This window comes from Sparus aurata, chromosome 3 (assembly GCF_900880675.1).
Source record: "Sparus aurata chromosome 3, fSpaAur1.1, whole genome shotgun sequence".
Lineage (NCBI taxonomy): Eukaryota > Metazoa > Chordata > Actinopteri > Spariformes > Sparidae > Sparus > Sparus aurata.
In genome coordinates this window covers 15481758-15501957 of record NC_044189.1, presented here as the reverse complement: position 1 = coordinate 15501957, position 20200 = coordinate 15481758, and the positions used below count along the sequence as shown (strand labels likewise).

The 20200-nt window shown below is 43.6% G+C and overlaps 1 protein-coding gene across 2 annotated transcripts; it reads right to left on the bottom strand.

The window, feature by feature from the left end:
* Positions 1-1262: 1262 nt before the first annotated feature.
* LOC115578872 (ankyrin repeat and IBR domain-containing protein 1-like) lies at positions 1263-19337 on the bottom strand. Of its 2 annotated transcripts, none has more exons than XM_030412171.1 (20): positions 19053-19337; positions 15094-15265; positions 14841-14972; positions 13977-14168; positions 12233-12350; positions 11881-12101; positions 10360-10448; positions 10133-10277; positions 9822-9982; positions 9289-9377; positions 8891-9021; positions 8642-8776; positions 8427-8513; positions 8244-8310; positions 7506-7651; positions 6867-7045; positions 6674-6725; positions 6467-6520; positions 6183-6306; positions 1263-5864 (listed from the first exon to the last, which is right to left on the bottom strand). In XM_030412171.1, the coding sequence occupies exons 1-20, from the start codon at positions 19238-19240 to the stop codon at positions 4363-4365; spliced, it is 3984 nt and encodes a 1327-aa protein (XP_030268031.1). In that variant the 5' UTR covers positions 19241-19337; the 3' UTR covers positions 1263-4362. The 2 variants fall into 2 exon arrangements, with proteins under 2 accessions (XP_030268031.1, XP_030268032.1); XM_030412172.1 differs by having other exon boundaries at positions 8891-9015.
* Positions 19338-20200: the final 863 nt, after the last annotated feature.

Sequence of the window (20200 nt, the reverse complement as noted above, 5' to 3'; positions counted from 1 at the left end):
TTAATACACATAGCAGATTGGTGATCAAGTACATATAAAAAAAAACAAAATATGAAAGCAGAAACAAATTTTGCCATGTATTGAGAGATACTCATGTAGCTCATTAAAAATTACAAATTAAAAACTTGTCAAAACTTTCCTGTAGCACAAGCAATTAAAAACAATACAATGTAGATCTTTTTTCACAGCAGACATCCTGACTTGATACTGTAGTTAAAGGACAGGTGTTACTTATAACATTAATAATGGCTCTGTTGCATTCAAGATTCCCAACCAGCTGTGGACACTGACTGTGAACAGCATGCTAAATACTATGACTGAAAAAAATGTAGGTGGAATTTATCCATTCTTTTATTATTTACACCTTTAGTTTTCGGACACTAAAGGCAACAGGAGTCACTGTTTTGACAACTTGGAACTCTGCTTGATATTTGAAAATAAATGAGTCTCATGACTTGACTTGAGACATGATGGCCAAAATCACTTGTCTGGGTTCTTCATGTCCATGGATGGCTACTCAAAAGTAGGCAGAAATAAGAAAACTGCATACAAATACACCTTAAGAGCCTTAAGAGCTAATTTAAGCTACATTGACCAAAAATATAATCATTAGATTAGTATGTGTATCTTGTCTTTTCACTTATAGAGACCAGATACTGCAGGTTAGACTTCAGTATCTGGGGAGCGATGGATGACTTTCCCTGCCCAAGAAAAATTGACTTGGGAGTTGTTTGAGACTTGAACCAAATGACTTAAGTCACATGTATGTTGATGTTCCTTCTATAACATGTCAAAATATCTGCAGTGAAACTATCGGTTCCACTTCAGATTATGGTGCATGTACAGAAGTAACGGTTATGTTTTAAGTGAATCTCTTTCACTTCTTTGGCTGTAAAGAATCGAAAAGGAGTCTAAATGTGTACACCTGAAAAACCTTCAACAGCAAGTCATTTTGTAGCTGCAAGAGCTTTGGTATTTTCCAGAACAATATTCAGTAACACTGTGCAGGTGGTGATACGGAAGAGGTTTAGGGCCACAAAATTCACATGTGGCCCTAAATCCTCTTCCGTATGGTGAGATGTGTGGGACATCCAGTCATAGGAATTCCTGAAAGGTAACATTGAGGAAAAACACCTTTGCTGTTGTTGTAGTTCACACTGGCTGCCAGTAGATGGTGACAAGGAGCCATTTATTAGGTAGTCTTGCCACTTGTTGAGACTGCTTTGGAAATCACTGACAGAGAACATGCGTGAAGAACAATCTCATTGCGACACACTTTCAGCTCTTTTTATTGAGAGTAAACTTTGCACTGACACTTTCATTTACAGTTTTGGCCACACATCAAACCTCTCTTATGGACCGACTGGGAATGTATCAAGTATAATCTATGAGAGTGCAATTAAACTGTTTTGAATTCTGAAGTGGTTGTTTGAGGGACTGTTAATATATAAACACTATATATGTGGTACAAAATGGCACAGAACCATAAGTCCAACTGTAAATCAAGAAAACGAAAATAATAATAATCGTAATAATAAATAAAGGTCACTCTTCAGTCCTCCACATCTCGCCTGACGCCGCTGGATAAGTTTCACCCATTAACTGCGTGCTTGTGCAAATTAAAAGGTCCCTGGACTCGCTGCTTCCATTCGGGCTGCAACTTAAAATAAATGTGTGCAGTCGTGTTTAAAAAGCCATTACTCGGGAAAGAATGTCTGAGATGTTATGGGCCTCGCCAGCTGCCCCTCACATCTTCAGAAATGTCTTTGCCACAACCTCCAGACTGTCATGCACCTTCACAGTTAAATGTTCAATACAGAGAGGAAAAAAGGTGTCATTTTAGGCTTTAAAGTCTCGATCACTTCAGTGGAGCACTCCAGAACTCAAGCTTAAAACTCAAACTATCACTTAAATGTAATGCATTTCCGATTGCATATCACATTCTGTATAACTGGATACTTTGGAAAGAAAAGGGAGACAATTCTAGTGAGGAATTTGATCTTACACGGGATATCTTTGCATTTTTGAATGATTAAAACACTCCATCATCATCATCATCATCATCATTATCATTTCAGGCTCCAAAGCATCAAATCGTATCTTAACACATCAGGCAGTGTTTAAATCTCTTGTAAACATTACAGCAGGGCAATATAGTTTTAAGATAAATGCTGAATGACAACCCAGGATCAACATTCAAGATCCTTTAAAAAAAACAAAAAACAAAGGCCAGTACATCTGAACAAATTTCAGATAAATTGGTTGATAATTATGGTAAAAAAAAATAAATGACAAATCAACTTGTTCAGGAAGCATCAACCGGTTTTAGTGGTAAAATGTTGAAAATGTGGGCATTGCTCCTCTGGAATAATGGTAAAGAGGGATACACCTGGGGTGTAAGGACAAACAATACTAACGTGCGTCAGTGTATGGTGACGTGTTCTCCTTTATCTTTAATTAGCGACTTGGTTTAGCGTGTTTAAAAAGTTATGACACTAATAATAAATACCAACAAATAAACACACACGATCGAAAAACAAAAAGGCACACAGACTCAACAACTCTGGTCTCAACTTGTAGAAATTTCATCTCTATAGTAATTCATAAAGGAATTCTAAAAAAAAAAAAGGATAAATTACAGATTAAAAAAAAAAAAACACCAATCTCCCCTCTATCAACAGGACACTGTACTAGCCCTCAGCAGTGGAACAGATATGATAATACTAATTTAATGTGGTCTGTATTGTCTGATCGATTTGGCTCAGTTCTCACAACAGTTTCCAATTTTTTTTACGAAGACTCAGTCGGGATTTTAAGTTTTATTAGCGAACAGATCACTGGACGAATGCAACATGTGTATGCTTTCTAGCAACACTGCAGCAAATGACAACTACAGCCAAATTACAATCATTTGAGTTGTATGAACATAAGATTTACTGTTGTGCGAAATCTGACTCTCGACTTCTTTATCTATATTTACAGCATATATTACATCATAATATAAAATAATAATGATAATATTAATATCATAATTATATCACTTGTTTATCTTGGTTTTGGGTTGTTTTGAGTTTTAGAAATATAGACAATTATGATACCGACACCAAAACATTTTCAAATGTCATTCGTTTCCTATAATATTTCCATTTTCATACTGACGTCTGCATGAATTGCACATTTGTTTCATCACTCCTCTCTGTATAATCTGAGAAAATGACCACTGAATACTTTGTTTTAACCAGAATTACTGTTTGACGGGATTATTTGATATGAACCCTTTTGTTAGAAATATGACAACTACAATTCAGTGAAGAAGGCAGTATTGTCATGCTCTGATACCCAGTTTGATTAAGACGTGTCCTATATCAATGTTGAGGCCAAAATTATTAAGTACAGCATTCTGTGTTCAGACTATTGCACATTGAAACTACATTGTGAAAACTGAGCCACAGCAGTTGTAAATTACAGCAATATGAACGAAGGCTCATCTTTGACAAAGAGAATTATTTGGATCGAGCACCAATGATGCCGATTTCCTACTGACTCTTAAGGACGCTGCTCTGTCGCTGTGACTGACCTCTGACCTGTCTGTGCAGAGGGACACGATCTTTTCTCTCCGGCGGAGTATTACAAAATAAAAACCATCATTTAGTCCAGATAAGCATGTCGTACTAGTGTGACGTTTACTGAGCACACATGTATATCGTCGTTCTTTAACAGCCTACCAAAAGGAAACATCAGTAGTGTGTTGAGCTCTCTAACAAAGCAGGCACAGTGTGCGAGAAGGTCCAAAAATCAGAATTAGGCCCTCTGATTGTACAGTACGCTGAACGAGCTTCAAGGTTACAGTTTTTCTCATATTTGGCTCTTGGAGCTCTGAACAGGCTCGTGGATGGGTCAGTGTGTCGATAAAACCTATGTGCGTGTGTGTGTGTATGAGGCAAGTGTGGATGTCAGCGTGATCAGCACCAAAAACTCTCAACCTGGACAAACTGAGGAGGCAAATACAGGAGGCAGGGAATAAATAAAATAGGAAAACAAAAAAAAAACATGTGCAGCATTTTCATGTGTTATGATATCAGTAGCTTTCCATTGATGTACTGTTTTAAACACTTTTTGTCTTAAAGAAGAGTTTGTCTGTTGTTAGAGCAGACAAAAGCACTTAAAAAAAAACTGCGTATGACATCATCTTTACTGGACAAAATCCGCAGGGCTTTATGTCCTCTCTAGATACAGTATAATACACACAGTAAACACTCGACTCCCAAACACCTGCAGGCATCACTGTTATCCACCAGTGCTTCTCTTTAGTTTCTTTATCTTCATTTCAGCTCGATCGACCTTCTCTCTCTTCGGTCATCGTCACACCAGGTGGACTTGCTCCTCCCACTCCTCAGGTGATTGGTCCTCCTCTAACTGAAGGATGAGGTCTAAGTCTCTTTCTGTGGCCGGGGCAGTGTGTGCGGGACTGTTTCCGTGTTGAGAGTGTGAGCACGGGTGTGTGTGCGCTGCGTCCAGCGACAGGTCAGCCACACACCCTGCGTCCACACCCTCCTCACCAACCTCTCTGTTTTCCAGGTCCAGAGTGTTGGGCCTTGACGTCTTCGGGCCCTCCGTTCGCAGAGCAGCACCTATACAAGGGCTAGCGGACCCTCCGTCCTCCTCTGGCTCGCCCTCCAGGGGCTGCCAGATAGGGGCTGGGGTCGCGTCCCTGGAGGTCTGGCTCTCTGACTCAGTCTCAGTGTGTGTGTCAGGGGAGGAGTCGCTTTCTGTGGTGGGAGGGGAGGGGATGAGGGCCAGGCTCTGGGGGTTGTTCTGCGGGTTGATGTTGTTGTTAAACCAGGCCATGATGTTGTCCAGCAGCTGGGCACTGGCTGTGGGGTCCAGGGCCTCCAGACTCTGAGGATCGCTGGGGGTAAAAGGGCCCCCAGGAGGGATCACGGGTGAAAGCAGCAGCTCCGGCTCGAGCTCTGGAGACGGGAGGCACAACTGGGCAGGGGGCTGAGGGTCTGATTTGGGCGGGCGTTCGAGAGCGTAGGTGGCAGGACGCTCCTGAGTGTAAGAGCTACTGTGTTCTGGGCAGGGGGTGTAAGAGCTGTCTGGTTTTGGGGTACTGTCGTACGTGGCTGCATGTTCCCGGTTGTATGAACTAGGATGGGCCGGGTTCTGGGTGCGTTCAAGTGCGCAGGAGGCAGTGTGTTCAGCCTCAGCCAAATAAGCAGCAGAGTGGCAGTAAGTCTGCTCTTTGCTGTCATAGCGAGAATCTGTGATGGTGATATGGTCAAGCATGTATGGAGCGCTCAGTGCATTCTGGTCTTGTCTATGGCTGCAGTCGCTGTAGGCAGGTTCAATGGTGTAGGGCGCGGTGAGTGTGCTGTGGCTGTATGTGTGGTGGGAGCAGAGCTGCTCCTGTGTGTGTGTGTCCAGGTCGTAAGGAGTGGTTATGTTCCCCAGCTTCATAAGGCTATCTCCCAGCTCCAGCAGCTCTGCACTGAGGGAGGGAGGCGGGGGAGGGAGGGGGATGGAGCTGGAAGTGGGAGGCTGGGAAGTGGAGTCTGTCCTGTTAGGGGGGCGAGGAGGGTCCAGGAGAGAAGCGGGGAAGGAGGAGCCTCTGGCTCCCGGAGGCCCGTCCATGTTGAGAGAGTGCAAAGCGACATCATCCAGGTCGCTGGGAGGACCCGGCCTTCTCTCCTGTCCTCTGTCCAGTCCACGCTCCAGATCCACTCTCCCCTCCAGCCCTCCCTCCAGGCCCCGCTCTCTGCGGGACTCCTGAAGGGACAGTTGGATGGCCAGCAGGATGTTTGGGTCGTCTTCATCCAGCGAGCCCAGCGCTCTCCTGCGGCCTTCAACTCTCTCTGGAGCTTCTGGAACACAAAATGACGCATTAAAACAAGGGCTGATTTGAAAGGTTTGATTGTAAATTGATCCCAGTGGCCGATGCCTCTGTGTGCTGAGACCTGAGCAGATTCATGGAGCAATAACTTTAAATCCCATTTGCTGGTTGTCTGGTGTAGTGACATATCTAGATTTATTGAAGGAGGCAAAGAATGGAGCTGGATTAGGACCCAGAGTTTGTCCCAGTATATTACTATAAAAATGTGTTCTATTGTATACGGTACTCAAGTCAAAAGGGTGCGTGTGCAGTGCAGCTTTATATATTGCACATTAAAAAATTTGCAGACCTGTGTTGTCACTCCTCCTGCTGGTCTCTGGTGTGTTGCTGCTGCTGCGGAGGTTGTGCAGACTCAGCATGTCTCCTCTGCGCCGTGGCCTGTGTCTGCGGCGGTACTGGATGTCAGCATAATCCTGCGAAGAGCGATTAAAGCTGGGTTATTACCACGCTAACTCTAAAAGCTGTGCTGTAAGTCTATTTTGTGTGGAGCAGCTTCAAAATCTCAGGCGCAGAAAAACAGAATTGAGCTCATGCATACGCACAGAAATAATGCCAGGAACTACGGTACGTTACCTGCGACTGTCTCTCTCGATCACCTGCTCCCAGTACAGAGTGACGACTCCCCATCTTAACACACAAGCAAACTCGGTCAGATGCAGTCATGCATTTAGATGACTAAGGTCTCTAAGTGCAGGTTTAGGGAACAGCATTAGCTGGGCATGAACCAAAACATTAGCCAAACGTTAGTGTTACAGTGTTACAGGAGGTGTTTCCGTTTACCTCAGGGGAGGCAAAGCCGAGGTACTCCCAGTCCCATGATCCTCCAGGGTAACTGAAACAAACAAAAAACGTTTGCCAACAGTGGTACAACATTCATGTTTGTAATCAGATGTTTCTACTTCTTATTCATCCCTGCCGGCAGAGAGGCGAAGAAGCAACCAAAACTATGTACAGATAGTGTGTTTGTCCTTACTTCCTGCGGGGAGGCTCGGGAGAATCGTTGGGCGCAACGCCACGGGCCACTGATGCCAGGAATTCTTGCCTCTTCTGCTGCACAAGACGGGCGGCGCTGATAATCTTGTGGCAGGGCGTCCTCAGGTACGGCCGATTGACCTTCTGGGCCAGATCCTCCACAACCATCTCCAGGTCCGTCTGGGGGGAAACAGAAGACAACACATCTGCTTAGAGACAGGAAAGTCTAATCTATAAAAGAGATTTACAACTCATATTAACTCCTACTACTACAGATAAGACATGATCTGAGTATATTCTGAGTACTCTTTATCTAACAGGAGACCAATTTTAAGCCTGTTCAAGAGGCTGAAGAGAGACAAAGTGGTTCCAATATACGTCACTTCAAAAACTACATATCTGGATGAATACTGATTGTCCTTAGAGGATGAGCTGCCATCTAGCATCACCATCAGGCCGAAACACGCGTTTGTTTTTCAGAAATCCAAACCCAAATGAACAGATTAGGAATTTCCTAACTGTGCTTTGCTCTAACCAGTTTAGCCTGGTGTGGTTGTCTTCAGAGATCACTTGCTTTGAAGTTGTTGATCTTGTTCTTGCAGAGAGGACAGACAAATGTCACATAAACGTTTTGACCTACCTGCATGAGCTCAAATATCTCTTTCTGGGTGCTGCCTTGCTGCAGGAAGAAGCCGTACGGGTAAGAGCACTTCAGGACGCGTCGCGTCTTCAGCAGCTCACAAACACCGTCCTCGATGAACCGCGTGTCTGGAGAAGTGCCTTCACCTGGGACACACACACACACAAACACGCGCCCGCACACACACACACACACACACACACACACACACACACAAATGCAGCTGAGCAAAGAATTGTAATATTTTTATTTCAATGTTAATCTTAAACTCTTGTTTTCTATAGAATGGTAAGACACTGGTGCAGTCTATTTCACCCTCGCACTTGTTTGTAGTTAGTTAGAAAAAAATGCTCCTAATATCAGCTGAAAGGAACATACCTTTGCTGCTGAATAACTCAAATTCCATTCTTTTAGTTTTTAGATTTAATCTCTTCAAGGAAACATTAAAATACAGCACAACACAGAACCAAATGGTTGGTCACCAGTGTATCATGCAGATGTTATGCGGGAGATGAAGCCAAAAGTTATTCTCTCCTTCCCTTGAACAGTGGTCACAATATCTATAAGTCAGTCTGTTGGAGGTTTGGTCTGTTGCTATTATTGAACTACAGCTGCTATTATCTTCAGTACATTTTCGTCTTGCCCCAGTAAATGACTGTCCAGATATATTGTAGAATAAGAGCACACAATTCCATACCTCTGCAGCGACAGGCAGAGCTCAGTATGAGAGAGACTTACGACAAATGAAGGCTCTGCTCAGCTGCTCCATCTTCTCTTTCGCCGTCTTCAGCAGTTTCTGCTCCAACTGACAGACGAGAGGAGACAATACACATGATCACGCAGGTCTCAAGAGGCACTTTAGCAATCGAGGCCAGCTTTTCACCATCATGAAAGTGTGTCCACGTGTCGAGGAAGTCTCACCTTATAGCTGTGTTCATGGTTCTTAAAACGAGTATAGTAGTGCATGAAACGGTCCAGCTCCTGAAAGCTTTTGTGCTTCTTTTCTGCCTGTAAACAAAATTCGACTCATTCAGATGGATTTTGTGTAAAGACACGTTGTGTGAATGCTCATATCAGCGAGGGCTTGTGTGAGATTCACTGAGTGCCTATTCTGTATGTTTTGAGTGTGTTTATACCTCGACAGTCATCTCCTTGGACTGCTCCTCTAGCTGTTGGATGACCTCATAGCGAGTGCAGCGATAGTAGCCTCCTGTTGACGAGCTGTGCTTCTTCCACTCCTCCAGACAGATCCAGCAGAAGTCATACTTACACTACGGAGAGACAGAGAGAACAGTGTTCATACTGAAATAAAAAATGTACAATTAATAACAATGACCAGAAGCCATTATCAGACAATGACACACAGCTGACAGAGAGATTAATACCTTGGCACACTGCATATGGTTGCAGCCCTCATTCTTCTGAATGGGCGACTTGCAGTTGGCACACGGTTTGGAGTTGGTCAGCAGCCACAGGCAGTTAGCAGCATCCTCGTAGGCCTCACTCACACCTGCCACTTTGGAAAACACACAAACGCACTCACATGAGCAACACGTCAATTGTCCAACACCTGCCCTGTAGCCACACCTCTCCAGCACACACATTCAGCAGATATCAGTGTCCTGAACACCTGCCACTAGGTTATAAAAATAAATGAGACACATCCTGGTAGGCCGTCATGACAGCTGCAGTTATCTGGCTCACTGTGGTGCCAGCTCACTTCAAGTGATCCCCAGTAACACTTAAAAAAAAAATCCTGGAAACAACACAGGGGCAGACTTACACTCCTCAGGTTTCATCTCTGTGACTTTCTGGAGCCAGTTTCTCCACATCTGACAGTCGCAGGGCTCATGGGCCTCGCCAAGGCACTCCCTGCAGACAGGGAGGGCGATGAACAGAGAATCAGAGAATATTAGGTGGATTACAAGACAACGGGACTAAAACAGCGTGACAACCTGTGACTCAAGGAAATTAGTATTTTATTGGCCTGGCAAAGACTACACGTACTGGCAGACTGCAGTGTAATTAAGAAAACTGGCATTTAAAGCATATTTATCAACAAGATCGGTTAAAGCCCTGAGTGAACAATAACGTTGGCTTCTTCTTCCAGCTGTTGGAAGGGAAATTGTTTGGTTTTAAGCACAACACTGGAGAGAACAAAAGAGATTTGTTTCTGAGAAACTTTAGCCGTGTTTGCTTAACGCTGCCTGCAAAAATGTCAATAAAACATTTGGTAAATTTGTATTCATACTGTGAAAATTGCATCATTGTGTGTGTGTTTGTGTGTGTACAGAGAAAATAAATCATGATGTGTACCAGCAGAAGAGGTGACCCTTGCCACAATCAACAGCGGGGGAGGGCAGCAGGGGGAAACTCTGAGGGTCACTGTCCCCGGGGCCTGGTCGGGTGAGCCGCACCGCTCGCTCACACCGTGCTGCGGGACACCAGCGGATAGCAGGATTGTTCTCAACAAACGCCTTCAACAGGGAAGGAGAGGGCACAGAAAAAGAAAGAACATTTCATACAAATATGCAGCAAGACAAGAATTAGTGCCTGTGCATGTGCAAAGACACACAACATAAATTCATAGTTAAAGCTAAATTAGTGTGCGTGTTTGTGTTTTCTACCTTGATGTCAAACTGCAGATAACGCTGATCCATCTCTCTGGAAACCACGCTCTCGATCACGTGCACAGGCACCAACTGGTAGCACTCATAGGCCGGACAGAAGATATTGTGTGCGTCACCTTCCTGAATCTTTACATTGAGAAACCTGAGAGACAAGCGTACGCGACTGTTCAAACACACTGAAGTATGCAAAAACATTTACACACATTAAAAGAGAGGTGCCCTACCCTTCCCAGCACGCTCTGCAGAACTCGTGTCCACAGGACATGTCCACTGGATCCTCAAACACTGAGATAGAGCAGAGACAGATCCCACACTGCAGGGGAACAGAAGACACAAATTACTTAAATTGCCATTAACTTGAGATTGAAGACTTCCTGCTCTGATTTTGATTTGTGTCACAGATAATTGGATCCAATTTTGACGCAAAAATGTCCAGTTAAATCATTGTATTAGATGTTATCACCATCATGTTGTGATACTATGGTCTGAACATTGCAAATCCTAGCTGAGGTTTAACTTGTAGGCTGTAAGTACTGGATGTGTTATCATACTTGCTTCATCAGCCACAGAAGACAAGAGGCTGATGCTTATGTGCAACCACAAAGAGCAGGAAGAGGAATCATTGCTAGAAAGTCGGACTGTGACCACCATTGTTCTAGTAAGATTAGACATTAACCTGCTATAATCAAACAAATGAAACACTTGAGAGTCTGTCGAATGTTCAACTAGAAGTCCCCCTTTTTGGTATGCAGTTTACACATTACAGTCCACTCATTCATGTTGTCCATGTACACTTGGCCGCAATTTTTAAAAACAGAGGATATTTAAAAAGGTTTTACAATTGGATGGATTGAAAACTTTGCTGTACGGCTGCACCGAATAGTACAAACGTTCAAAGCTTCATTTGTAATATTGACACTTGAATCTAAATCAAATCTGATATTTCTGCAAAGTTGCGGACAAAGATTAGTCTACAGTAATATTAGTAGTATTAGTAGATTTAGATTTCAGCTGTGGCTGCGTAGCATTGTTTCCAGCTAGGGATGTTTATAATAAATCATTAATCGATTAATAATCTAATGGAATAAAAATGTATTAATACACAATTGGAAATGGGTACAAATACATCAAAAAGCATCTTGTTACAAATTACAAATAATTTATTGTCAAAATAAAATATAAATACAATAAATACAAAATGTTATTTTTTTTTTACATTCTAGCCATTTAGTAGTGTCAATATCAGCTGAATTTTGGGCAAATATTTTTGTGTTATTTAGTTTATCATTCAAGCAACTTTGTGTTTACTTGATACATTCTTTTTACTCTTAATGTAGCCTACTCCAACAGCACCCTTTATTACATTTATATGAGCATAATATCAAAACAATTTCTTTCCACCCCAACATTACAACAGCAGATTACTTAAGTCGTTTACAAAAGGGATCATATAATGCATCTAAATTCAATTGGATCTCAGCGCTCCATTTAATCTGACGAATCACTTTAGTCAAATTTAGGATTTTGCTTGAGGATTTCTTTTGAAGTCATAAAATACGACGACAGACAATTGAAGCATCATTCAAAAAAACTCAATAATGAGCAGTATCATTGTGATTTTTAGTTAGCCTGTCCTAATCCCTCATTAATATACTCAATAATTTCATTTAACAAAAAGTAGCCTTCACAAAACCAAAGATCTGATGCATCTCAAGAGTTAATAATAAAAAAAAAAATGTACTCACCGTAGACAGGCCCTCCTCTCCAGGTGTGAGGCAGCTGTCGGTGGGGGATGTGAGGGTTAGTGTGAGGGGTGAGCGCGGGGTCCTGGGGGTGCGAGGTGAGGGCAGGGTGTCCCAGGCGTTGTATCCGCTGGGTGGTGGGGTGGGCATGGCCACACCTGAGCGCTGGCAGCAGCCCTCAGCATCCGACATCCAGGCTTCCAGAAGCTTTTCTCTGTCCCAGTCTGAGAGAGGTTACATACAAAGTTTTAGAGGGAATATCTATGCAATTTCCTCTGAATATCAGAATGACATACTGTGCGGGTTGGTGAAGGTCTGATGAATGTCAGCTTTCTCTAAACAGACAAACACGCACCATGTGCTCGGAGCAGGGCCTCAGCAGTGAAGAGGGGGGCTTGCAGCATGTCTGCCGTCTCCACGATCAGCATGTCCTTCAGCCTGCGCAGGTCCTGAAGCTTCAGTCCCTCGTAGGGCTGAAAGGACAGAGCAGGAGACATGTTAGATGCAAAGAGAAATAAAGTAAGAGAAAGGAGAAATGAAAAAGACAGACAGAGGAAGTGATGGGGAGAAAGGGAAGGAGAGTGTGTAGAAAGTTTTTGAACAAAAACAAGAAAAGTCTGAGATTTAGATATGTTTAAAGAAGTGAAAAAGATAAGTGTGAGAAAAAAATGAAAAGGACGGGGATGTGGGACAGCGTGGTTGGTGGGAAAAAGAGATTATGTATTTGCATAGATTTGGCTGCGGGAAGGAAGATCAAACTGCTATCAGTTGGCAGCAGCTGCTGCTAGAAGACTGTGCCGCTGCCCTCTGTTCAACTGGGACCCTGAGAAACACGAGGCGAGGTGTGTGCAAGTGAACACTTATGTTACTAGACTTGTAAAAGCTGGTGTAAGCCGTGACCTATGAGAAGAGAACTTCGTCAGTAAAAGAAGACATTTTGGGTAAATTTGAAAGTGAGTGCCAAGATGGAGCTGTTAAATGCAGATTTAATCTGACCAACAATGTAAACACTAAGATGCATCCAGAGCACTAAAACAGCCTGGACCAGCTGCCACTCAGGTTAATGTACTGGTCCACATTTTTTGGCTAGACTCAGCAAAAGTAAATTCCATGTTGGATGAAGATGAATGCGTAGAATAATGCAAAACTTTTTTCAAAATACTGATCGCAGAGTCAGTCTCTGATGTGCTCTTATGTACATAGATTTGCAAAAAAGTCGTCAGTCTGTACCCCCAAACCCTGGCTGTTATAATATTTGACCTTAGAAGTTACAAGCACTCGCTAAATCATTGCACTTTTGGGAAGAGGGGGGGAAGTGTTACCATGGACCTGTTTATCTTCACATGATATTTCCTTCTACTTCTCTGTATGTATTTCTAAGAACGTAATATTGCTAATTGTGTTTATCAATGATAATTTTAGTCACATTTACACCTGTAAACATAAGCTGATGTACACACGCAACATTGTCATAACTATTTACGATACATTCCATGATCATACAAGTAAAAATGTTAAATCGAATTAGAACCTGGCCTTTCCTAGATGAGGCTGCGAGCACCGGACAAAGTTTTAAGTTAAGTTTATTCGACAATACAAAGGGCGAACATTAGAACTACGACAACTAGTCAATCCAAAGAAAATGTGTTGCCAACTAATGATTATCGATTAAAATGTTAAATTGTTCAAGCAGAAATCAAACATTTGCCGGTTACAGCTTCTTAAATGTAAAGGCTGGTTTATGGTTGCATGTAGGCTTTACGCAGAGTTGGTGTTTCTGTGTTGCCGGTGGTGACTTAAGGACCACCTGTGCCTGCAGAGTAAACAATCTAATGTCTTCGGCTAAGTAAAACCCTAGAAGAGCAGCAGCCAGCCATTCACACTGCAACAGCTGAAGAGAGTGGTGTATTTACTGAGGAAAATACAGGTCACAATCCCCAGTATTAGCACTGCCACTAAGCACTCTTCTCTGTGATGTAAATTTATTGAAGTTCCAAAACTTACTTACTAAAATCTGTGACCTTGAATAGTATTAAACAACACAATCTATGTAAAATGAGCCAGCAGGAAACTCCCAGCTCTCGTAACTGTGGTCTCACCTCCTTGTATTGCAGCAGGTTGGTTTCACCATGTGCGTCTGTGTTTGACTGCTGAGCTGAAGAGGAGGAGAAAACCATCTGTGACTCCAGGCTGAGGGCCAGCTCGGTGTGGTGATGCCGCTCGGCATGGTCGCATGGCGTCAACTTGTCCTCATCCTCCACAAAAAGGTCCGCCTCGCTCTGGATTAACAACTATGAGGGAGGGAGAGAAGAGAGAACAAAAGGAATGGGAGGAAAAGGAGAGAAGTGGATAATGGAGAGGAAGAAGAAATTGAAGGGACTCGCAACAAAGGAGAACAAAGGCAGCGAGAGGCGACAGCAAGTGAAGCAGACAAAGAGAAAACGGGATGGAGAAAATAAAGATGTGATGGTAGAAAACAGAAGAAAAAAAATTTAAATAAAAGGGTAATGGCCAATAAGATAAAGGCAGAGGCAGAGAAAAAAGAAAAACAACGGGGAGAGAAAAGGTTCAAAGGGAAAGGGAGCAAACACAGTTTAGAAAAGAGGTGAATAAATGTGTTCAAACTTTATATCTTTAAAGAATTATATCTGGGTTCTTTCTCCCCAGGCTTCCTATCAGAGTTGAGCTTAATTTGCTTTCATTACAGAAAGTAGGTTTTCCACGTAATTCATACGCTGTAAAGCTCTTGGAAAAACAAAGAAGGAAGTACTTCTTGGAACTGACAGTAATGAAACACAAAGCAGATGCTCCTGACTGCAGGGACTGGCACAGTACTGTCAGACACATTTTACTGGCTATAAAATCTTTGTCAGGTCCAATCACATGGAGCACAGACAGATCTGCAGCACAGAAAATAAAGCTCATTCTCCAGCAAGATCAGCGGGTCACGCCGTTTCTCTCACCTCCACGCAGCTTTTCATACCCGCAGAGGCAGCATAGTGCAGACAGGTGCTGTGGTGATTGTCGGTGGCGTTGACATTGGCCTTCTCGTACTGGCCTCCCTCCAGCCTGGCTCCGGTCCAGCTCAGGATCATCTGGCAGCAGAGAAACCACGAATATGCACATGACATTATTTGTATGCTGTCGACAGCGATGATTCAACACAATCACGCCAATATTTGTACACTGAACTATACTTTGTCAGTGAGTTTGTACCTGCAGGCAGTCAGCACGACGCTGCTCGTCCCTCTGGGGTCGGGCCAGTCGCGGTGACAGTGCTCCCTCTGCAAGCAGCAGGATCTGTGGGCCTTGGCACAGCACGTGGAGGCACGTCTCATTGTGTACATTACGCTTGTTGGGGTTCCCCTCTTTACTGAACAGGAAGGACCTATGTGAGGCAGTCAATAGTTGAAGAGGAGGTGATCAGAATTGTGGAAGGGGAGGAAAGAATCGACTTGAAACAGGAAAACACAAAGCCTATGTGAAGGAACTTCTGCTCATCCCTACATATGCCCCCTTCCTGGAAGGAGATCGCATGAGGATATTGTATATGATAAGCAGATATACTGTAAGAAGAGTGTTGGTAGGTAAGAGGGGCAGCAGATAGATGGAGGAGATGTAAAGATGTCAGAATATCGACTATTTCTGTTTAACATCTCAGAGATAATGGACATGCTGGCTGAGAAGAGCACGCACTCACTCACACACACACACACACACACACACACACACACACACACACACACACACACACACACACACACACAGTGATGGATGTGCCAGTTGCACTCGGAGCCCGGCTGCGGTTGCAGTTCTGTTTAGTAAATAGTATTTTTTTCTGCTGTCTAAACCTCCATTTACTGATTAGCTTTCCACGCCTTCATTTGGCACCACCTGCTTCTTTCTTCTCTCACTTTCAAAACTTCCATCGCTTTTTTTTTTTTTTATCCTATTATTTGACATCCTCTTCCATATTATCCCATGGCAGCTGTGTGTTGAACTGTAGAGAAACCCCTGTTTCCTTTACATCAGTGGTAGAACATGAATACCATTACACTTAAACTTGTCTTCTCAGTGTTACAAATTCAATTTAATAAAGAAAACAATCACTGGAGTTGCAAAAAAATGTTGCAAACCCTCTCCTTCTGTGCTGTGGAAGACAAATGTAGACATTGCCAGCAGCAGAATCCGCTATTAGATTAGTGTTTGAATGTTTCCTTCTTGTGGAGCCTTTTCTTCCAATGCTGCCCTGCTCTTCCCCCTTTTGACCTTCTTGTCCTGTCAGCCATAAGCCCCTGCAGCCTCCCCCTAATGACAGTGCACTGCCAATTCACCCACACAGCAATAATCACTAATTATTCCCCTCTCAACTAAAATCCAATTCCCCCCACCACCACTAACTCTACAAACACAAAGCCCAGGATGGATGGCCATAATATCAGTCTACTAGAACCAACAGGCTTGAGGGAAGTCACGTTTTGGTGAACTTGTCGAGCGACAAAGACGTTCGAACCATACAGTGAGTGGGAAACCTCAGGGAGAGTTAAAATGGTGCAATTCATACTGAAATTAGGAGCGAGTTTGCAGTGGGGGACTGGAAAGGGACCAAACATATCACACAAAAATTAAAAGGGAAGCAGTTGGGAAGTTGCTGCATGTCTTGGCCTTCTTCAAACAACAGGAAGTCAATTGTTCACAGTAAACATACCAGGTCACATTTGTTATTTACATATATCCAAGACTGTGTTGTGAAGGAAGGGTTACACTTCCTGAACTACACCCATTTTTCCAGTAATAGATCTATGCGAGATCACACATATCAAGAGATTACAAGCCAAACCGACCCACTGAGACAACCAGAAGAGAGCAGATACATGTTAAAAATAATCTAAAAAAAATCCACCAGCCCACGCTTGTCCTCTCCGAGTCTTTATTTTGTCTGAGATTTCTCTGCCGTCTATCTGCCTGCCCCTGTCCAATCGAGCTCCTGGAACAAAGGAGCATTTCCTCTGATACTTATCAGGAGCAGAGCGCTGCGTTCAGCACGCCTCTCTGGCCCATTATAGGTTAGTAGGAACTGAAGGGACACAAATAGCACACCATGATTCACTGTGTTACATTCACAGACTCGGACACTTTAAGCAGTTGTGTAGTCACAGTTTCACCCGCCTAAAAAAAGCACACATGCACGTGTGCACACATGCAGATGCACAGATAATTGACTGGCCTTTTCAAACAGCTTCCTCTGACCCCCTCACCCCCCTAATCATGGAAAGAAAGGGCAAGAGGGAGGAAAAGTGCAGGAGGAGGAGGAGGTGGTAAAGACGGCTATTGAGTCAATGTATCAGCTGACTCAGTCATGGCCAGCACCCCGATTATCCCTGCTGGGGGTAAAAAGGCACACTGGTGTCTTGCTCGCCGTATGTTTTTCAGTTTGACCCCTTTTTCTTTCGGTCGTGTCAGACTCAGTGACTTGCCGTCTCTTAAGACATTATCCAAGGGAGGGTGTGTGTGGACACCTGTTTCAAGCTTGCAAGGAAACTCAAAGCAAAACAACCGTGCTGTTTATTCAAATCTGTGGTCACTCTTTAGGGTGCACTGCAGCGAATTAGGATTTTACTTTCATTAAGTTCGGTTTAAAAGAGAATACTCGCTGCATTTACACAGCAGTCTCTAGCAGAGTAAGCTCCAATGCAACTGGTGTTTATAGTTAGGGCTCATTTAAAGTCAACATTAGATACACGTACAGATACGGTTGGGGCCTTTTTGTCCATAATGTGTTCATGTCGTCCATATTTCTGTAGGGATGTGGACCAATAGAGCAGTGTCTCACGGAGTCATGAGGGGCAGTGAAGCAGTTTAGCCAATTGTTCGAGCGAGACACGACCACAGGACAAGAGGAAGAAGTTTTAAACATCTGTATGATGTTACTTCACCCGGGCACAGACACAAACAGCTACTACAGAACAGCTGGGAGGAGACTGGACGTTGGTGAAGGAAAAATGGAGGACCATACGCAACAAATTTGACTTTGAGCGGCAGCCTCTAGTGGTTGCATTGCTTAACATCCATGCCAACGTAAAGGACACAGGGAAGTATCTATCGATTGACTCGCAATGGGAGCATAAGCGTTCAGACTATCTCAGCTTCCATAATAGGCATTCAGGATCTATGTAACAAGTTTGTCACGCATATTTTTCATATACATTTGAAGCCCAGTTTGAGATGATGCTGATGAAATCATTAGAGGTCGTTTATCGAGGTTATAGAGCCTCCTCCAGAACTACAGAAGACCATCATTAAGCTGTTCAGACAGGCTGAGTAGTACTCCTCATGATGAGTACACTTAATCTCACGGGTGAAAATCAGTCAAGTGCCCTTTTTATATTTGTTTTTTTGTTGAGACTCTCAGTTTCTCAGGTAATTGTTTTTTCTTTGTTTTCTTTTCTGATGCTATAGTTTGCGATTTTCTAATCAGTGTTGGTATGGTTCTCATCGTATCCTATTTTCCGTTCCACATGGCTACTGCACTTAACGTGTGACTGTGTCAACATGACATTTGACACCTTTTACCTTATAACACCCTTTTTGTGTGACTGGCATCGTTGGACTACAATAAGTCTTGCCTTGACAAACAAAATGTCGAAAATGCTGACACTGAGAAATCTGCTGCTGCTGACAGACTGCTAATTGTTATTCCATTTAAATTGACTCCCTGGCAAAGCTGCGTTTGTAACTGTATTGGACGACTGCTTAACGGCATTACAATCGGCCACAAAAAAATACTGTAGAATTCAATCAACACCTCTTTCATCCTCAACCAAATCCAAGTAGAGCACACACCTCCGCCATGTTCCAACAATCCCCTTTTATACTGTCTCGTAAAGACCAGCAACCTAAATACACCTGATTTTTTTCATCAAGATCCATGCATTATTCCCTGAGAAATTAACAAAAATGTCAGATGGTTAAAGAAAGTCAGAAAAAAATTCCTGGATCAGCACCAAAAGTTAATGGGGCCTATTCTGGACTGACACTGATCTGCCATCCAAGTTTTGTGGTAATCAGTTCTGGAGTTGTTAGGTCATCCTGCAGACAAACCAACCAACCACCAACAAACAGACCATGTAGAACAATAAAGTGTTTTTTTTCCCGCCTTTTCTTTTTTTTTTTACCTGAGCAAACGTGTCATGGCGTGGCGGCAGACGTAGTGCAGGGGCGTGTTGTGCTGGTACTGCTCTCCGTATGATGCGTTGGGGTCCAGGCCGTCCCTGAACTGAGGGTTCCCCTCATACAGCTGCCAGGCCAGGGCCTCGTCGCCACCCACCAGGGCCTTGCGGAACTTGGTGGCTGTGTTGCCCATGGTGTCAAGCTCACTAAGGGCCGCCTAAAGGGAGCTGCGGCAGATGCCTGTCTGCCTGCCGGCCTGTGCCTTCCTCCTCCCCCTGTGCCCTCCTCCCCCTGTGCCTTCCTCCCCCTGTGCCTTCCTCCTCCTCCTCCTCCTCCTCCTCCTCCTTTCACCACAGGTCACCACTCAGAGCAACATGGTTCAGTGTTTCCTGCCCTGTAAGTAAAAGAGAGAGAGGGGGAGATTGATTAGAGGAAAGGGATGTGAAAGAGGGACATGAGGAGGAAAGAATTAAAATGAGTGGGGAAAAAGGTTGGTGAAGGTAGGAAAAAGGAGTCAGATGTCAGAAAGTGAAGACGTAGAGAGACAGATGGAAAGGGAGAGAGCAGCTCAATCAATCACTCCATCCATCGATCAGCTGATGTGCTGCAGGGAGGATGTTATCTTACCGGAAATAGATGGGGAAAATGGAGGGACAGAATAAAGAAGCTAGAAAGACAAAGAGATAATTATAAAGAGGGCAGACAAGAGGGGGAAGGTTAATGACATCCAAGCCATCGATTTGCTTGCCAGCTGATGAAAAGCAAGGTCAATATTACCACAACTGGCCACTCCGAGTCCCATTAGCCAGCGTTTTGTGAGGAATTTACATGTTTCAGGCTGTTTACATGCTGCCACTGGAGATATTAGAGTCTGGGTGTGTGTGTGTTAACCCATGCAGCACTACAATACTGGGCCAAACCCAGTTCTACTTTGCCTCGCAGGCACTAAACCACAGAATCACAAGAATCACAGCTATGGCCGCTACAGCTGGGTTTACTCTACCAAGTAACAGCTTCTAAACCTCCTGTCGAGTCACAAGAAGTTATCTTAATCTTTTCATTATCTCCCTGTCAGATTCAAATGTACTTCATTGGTATGGCAAGCACTTTCAATATCAGAAAAAAAATAATACAGCATGCATAATGAGTAATA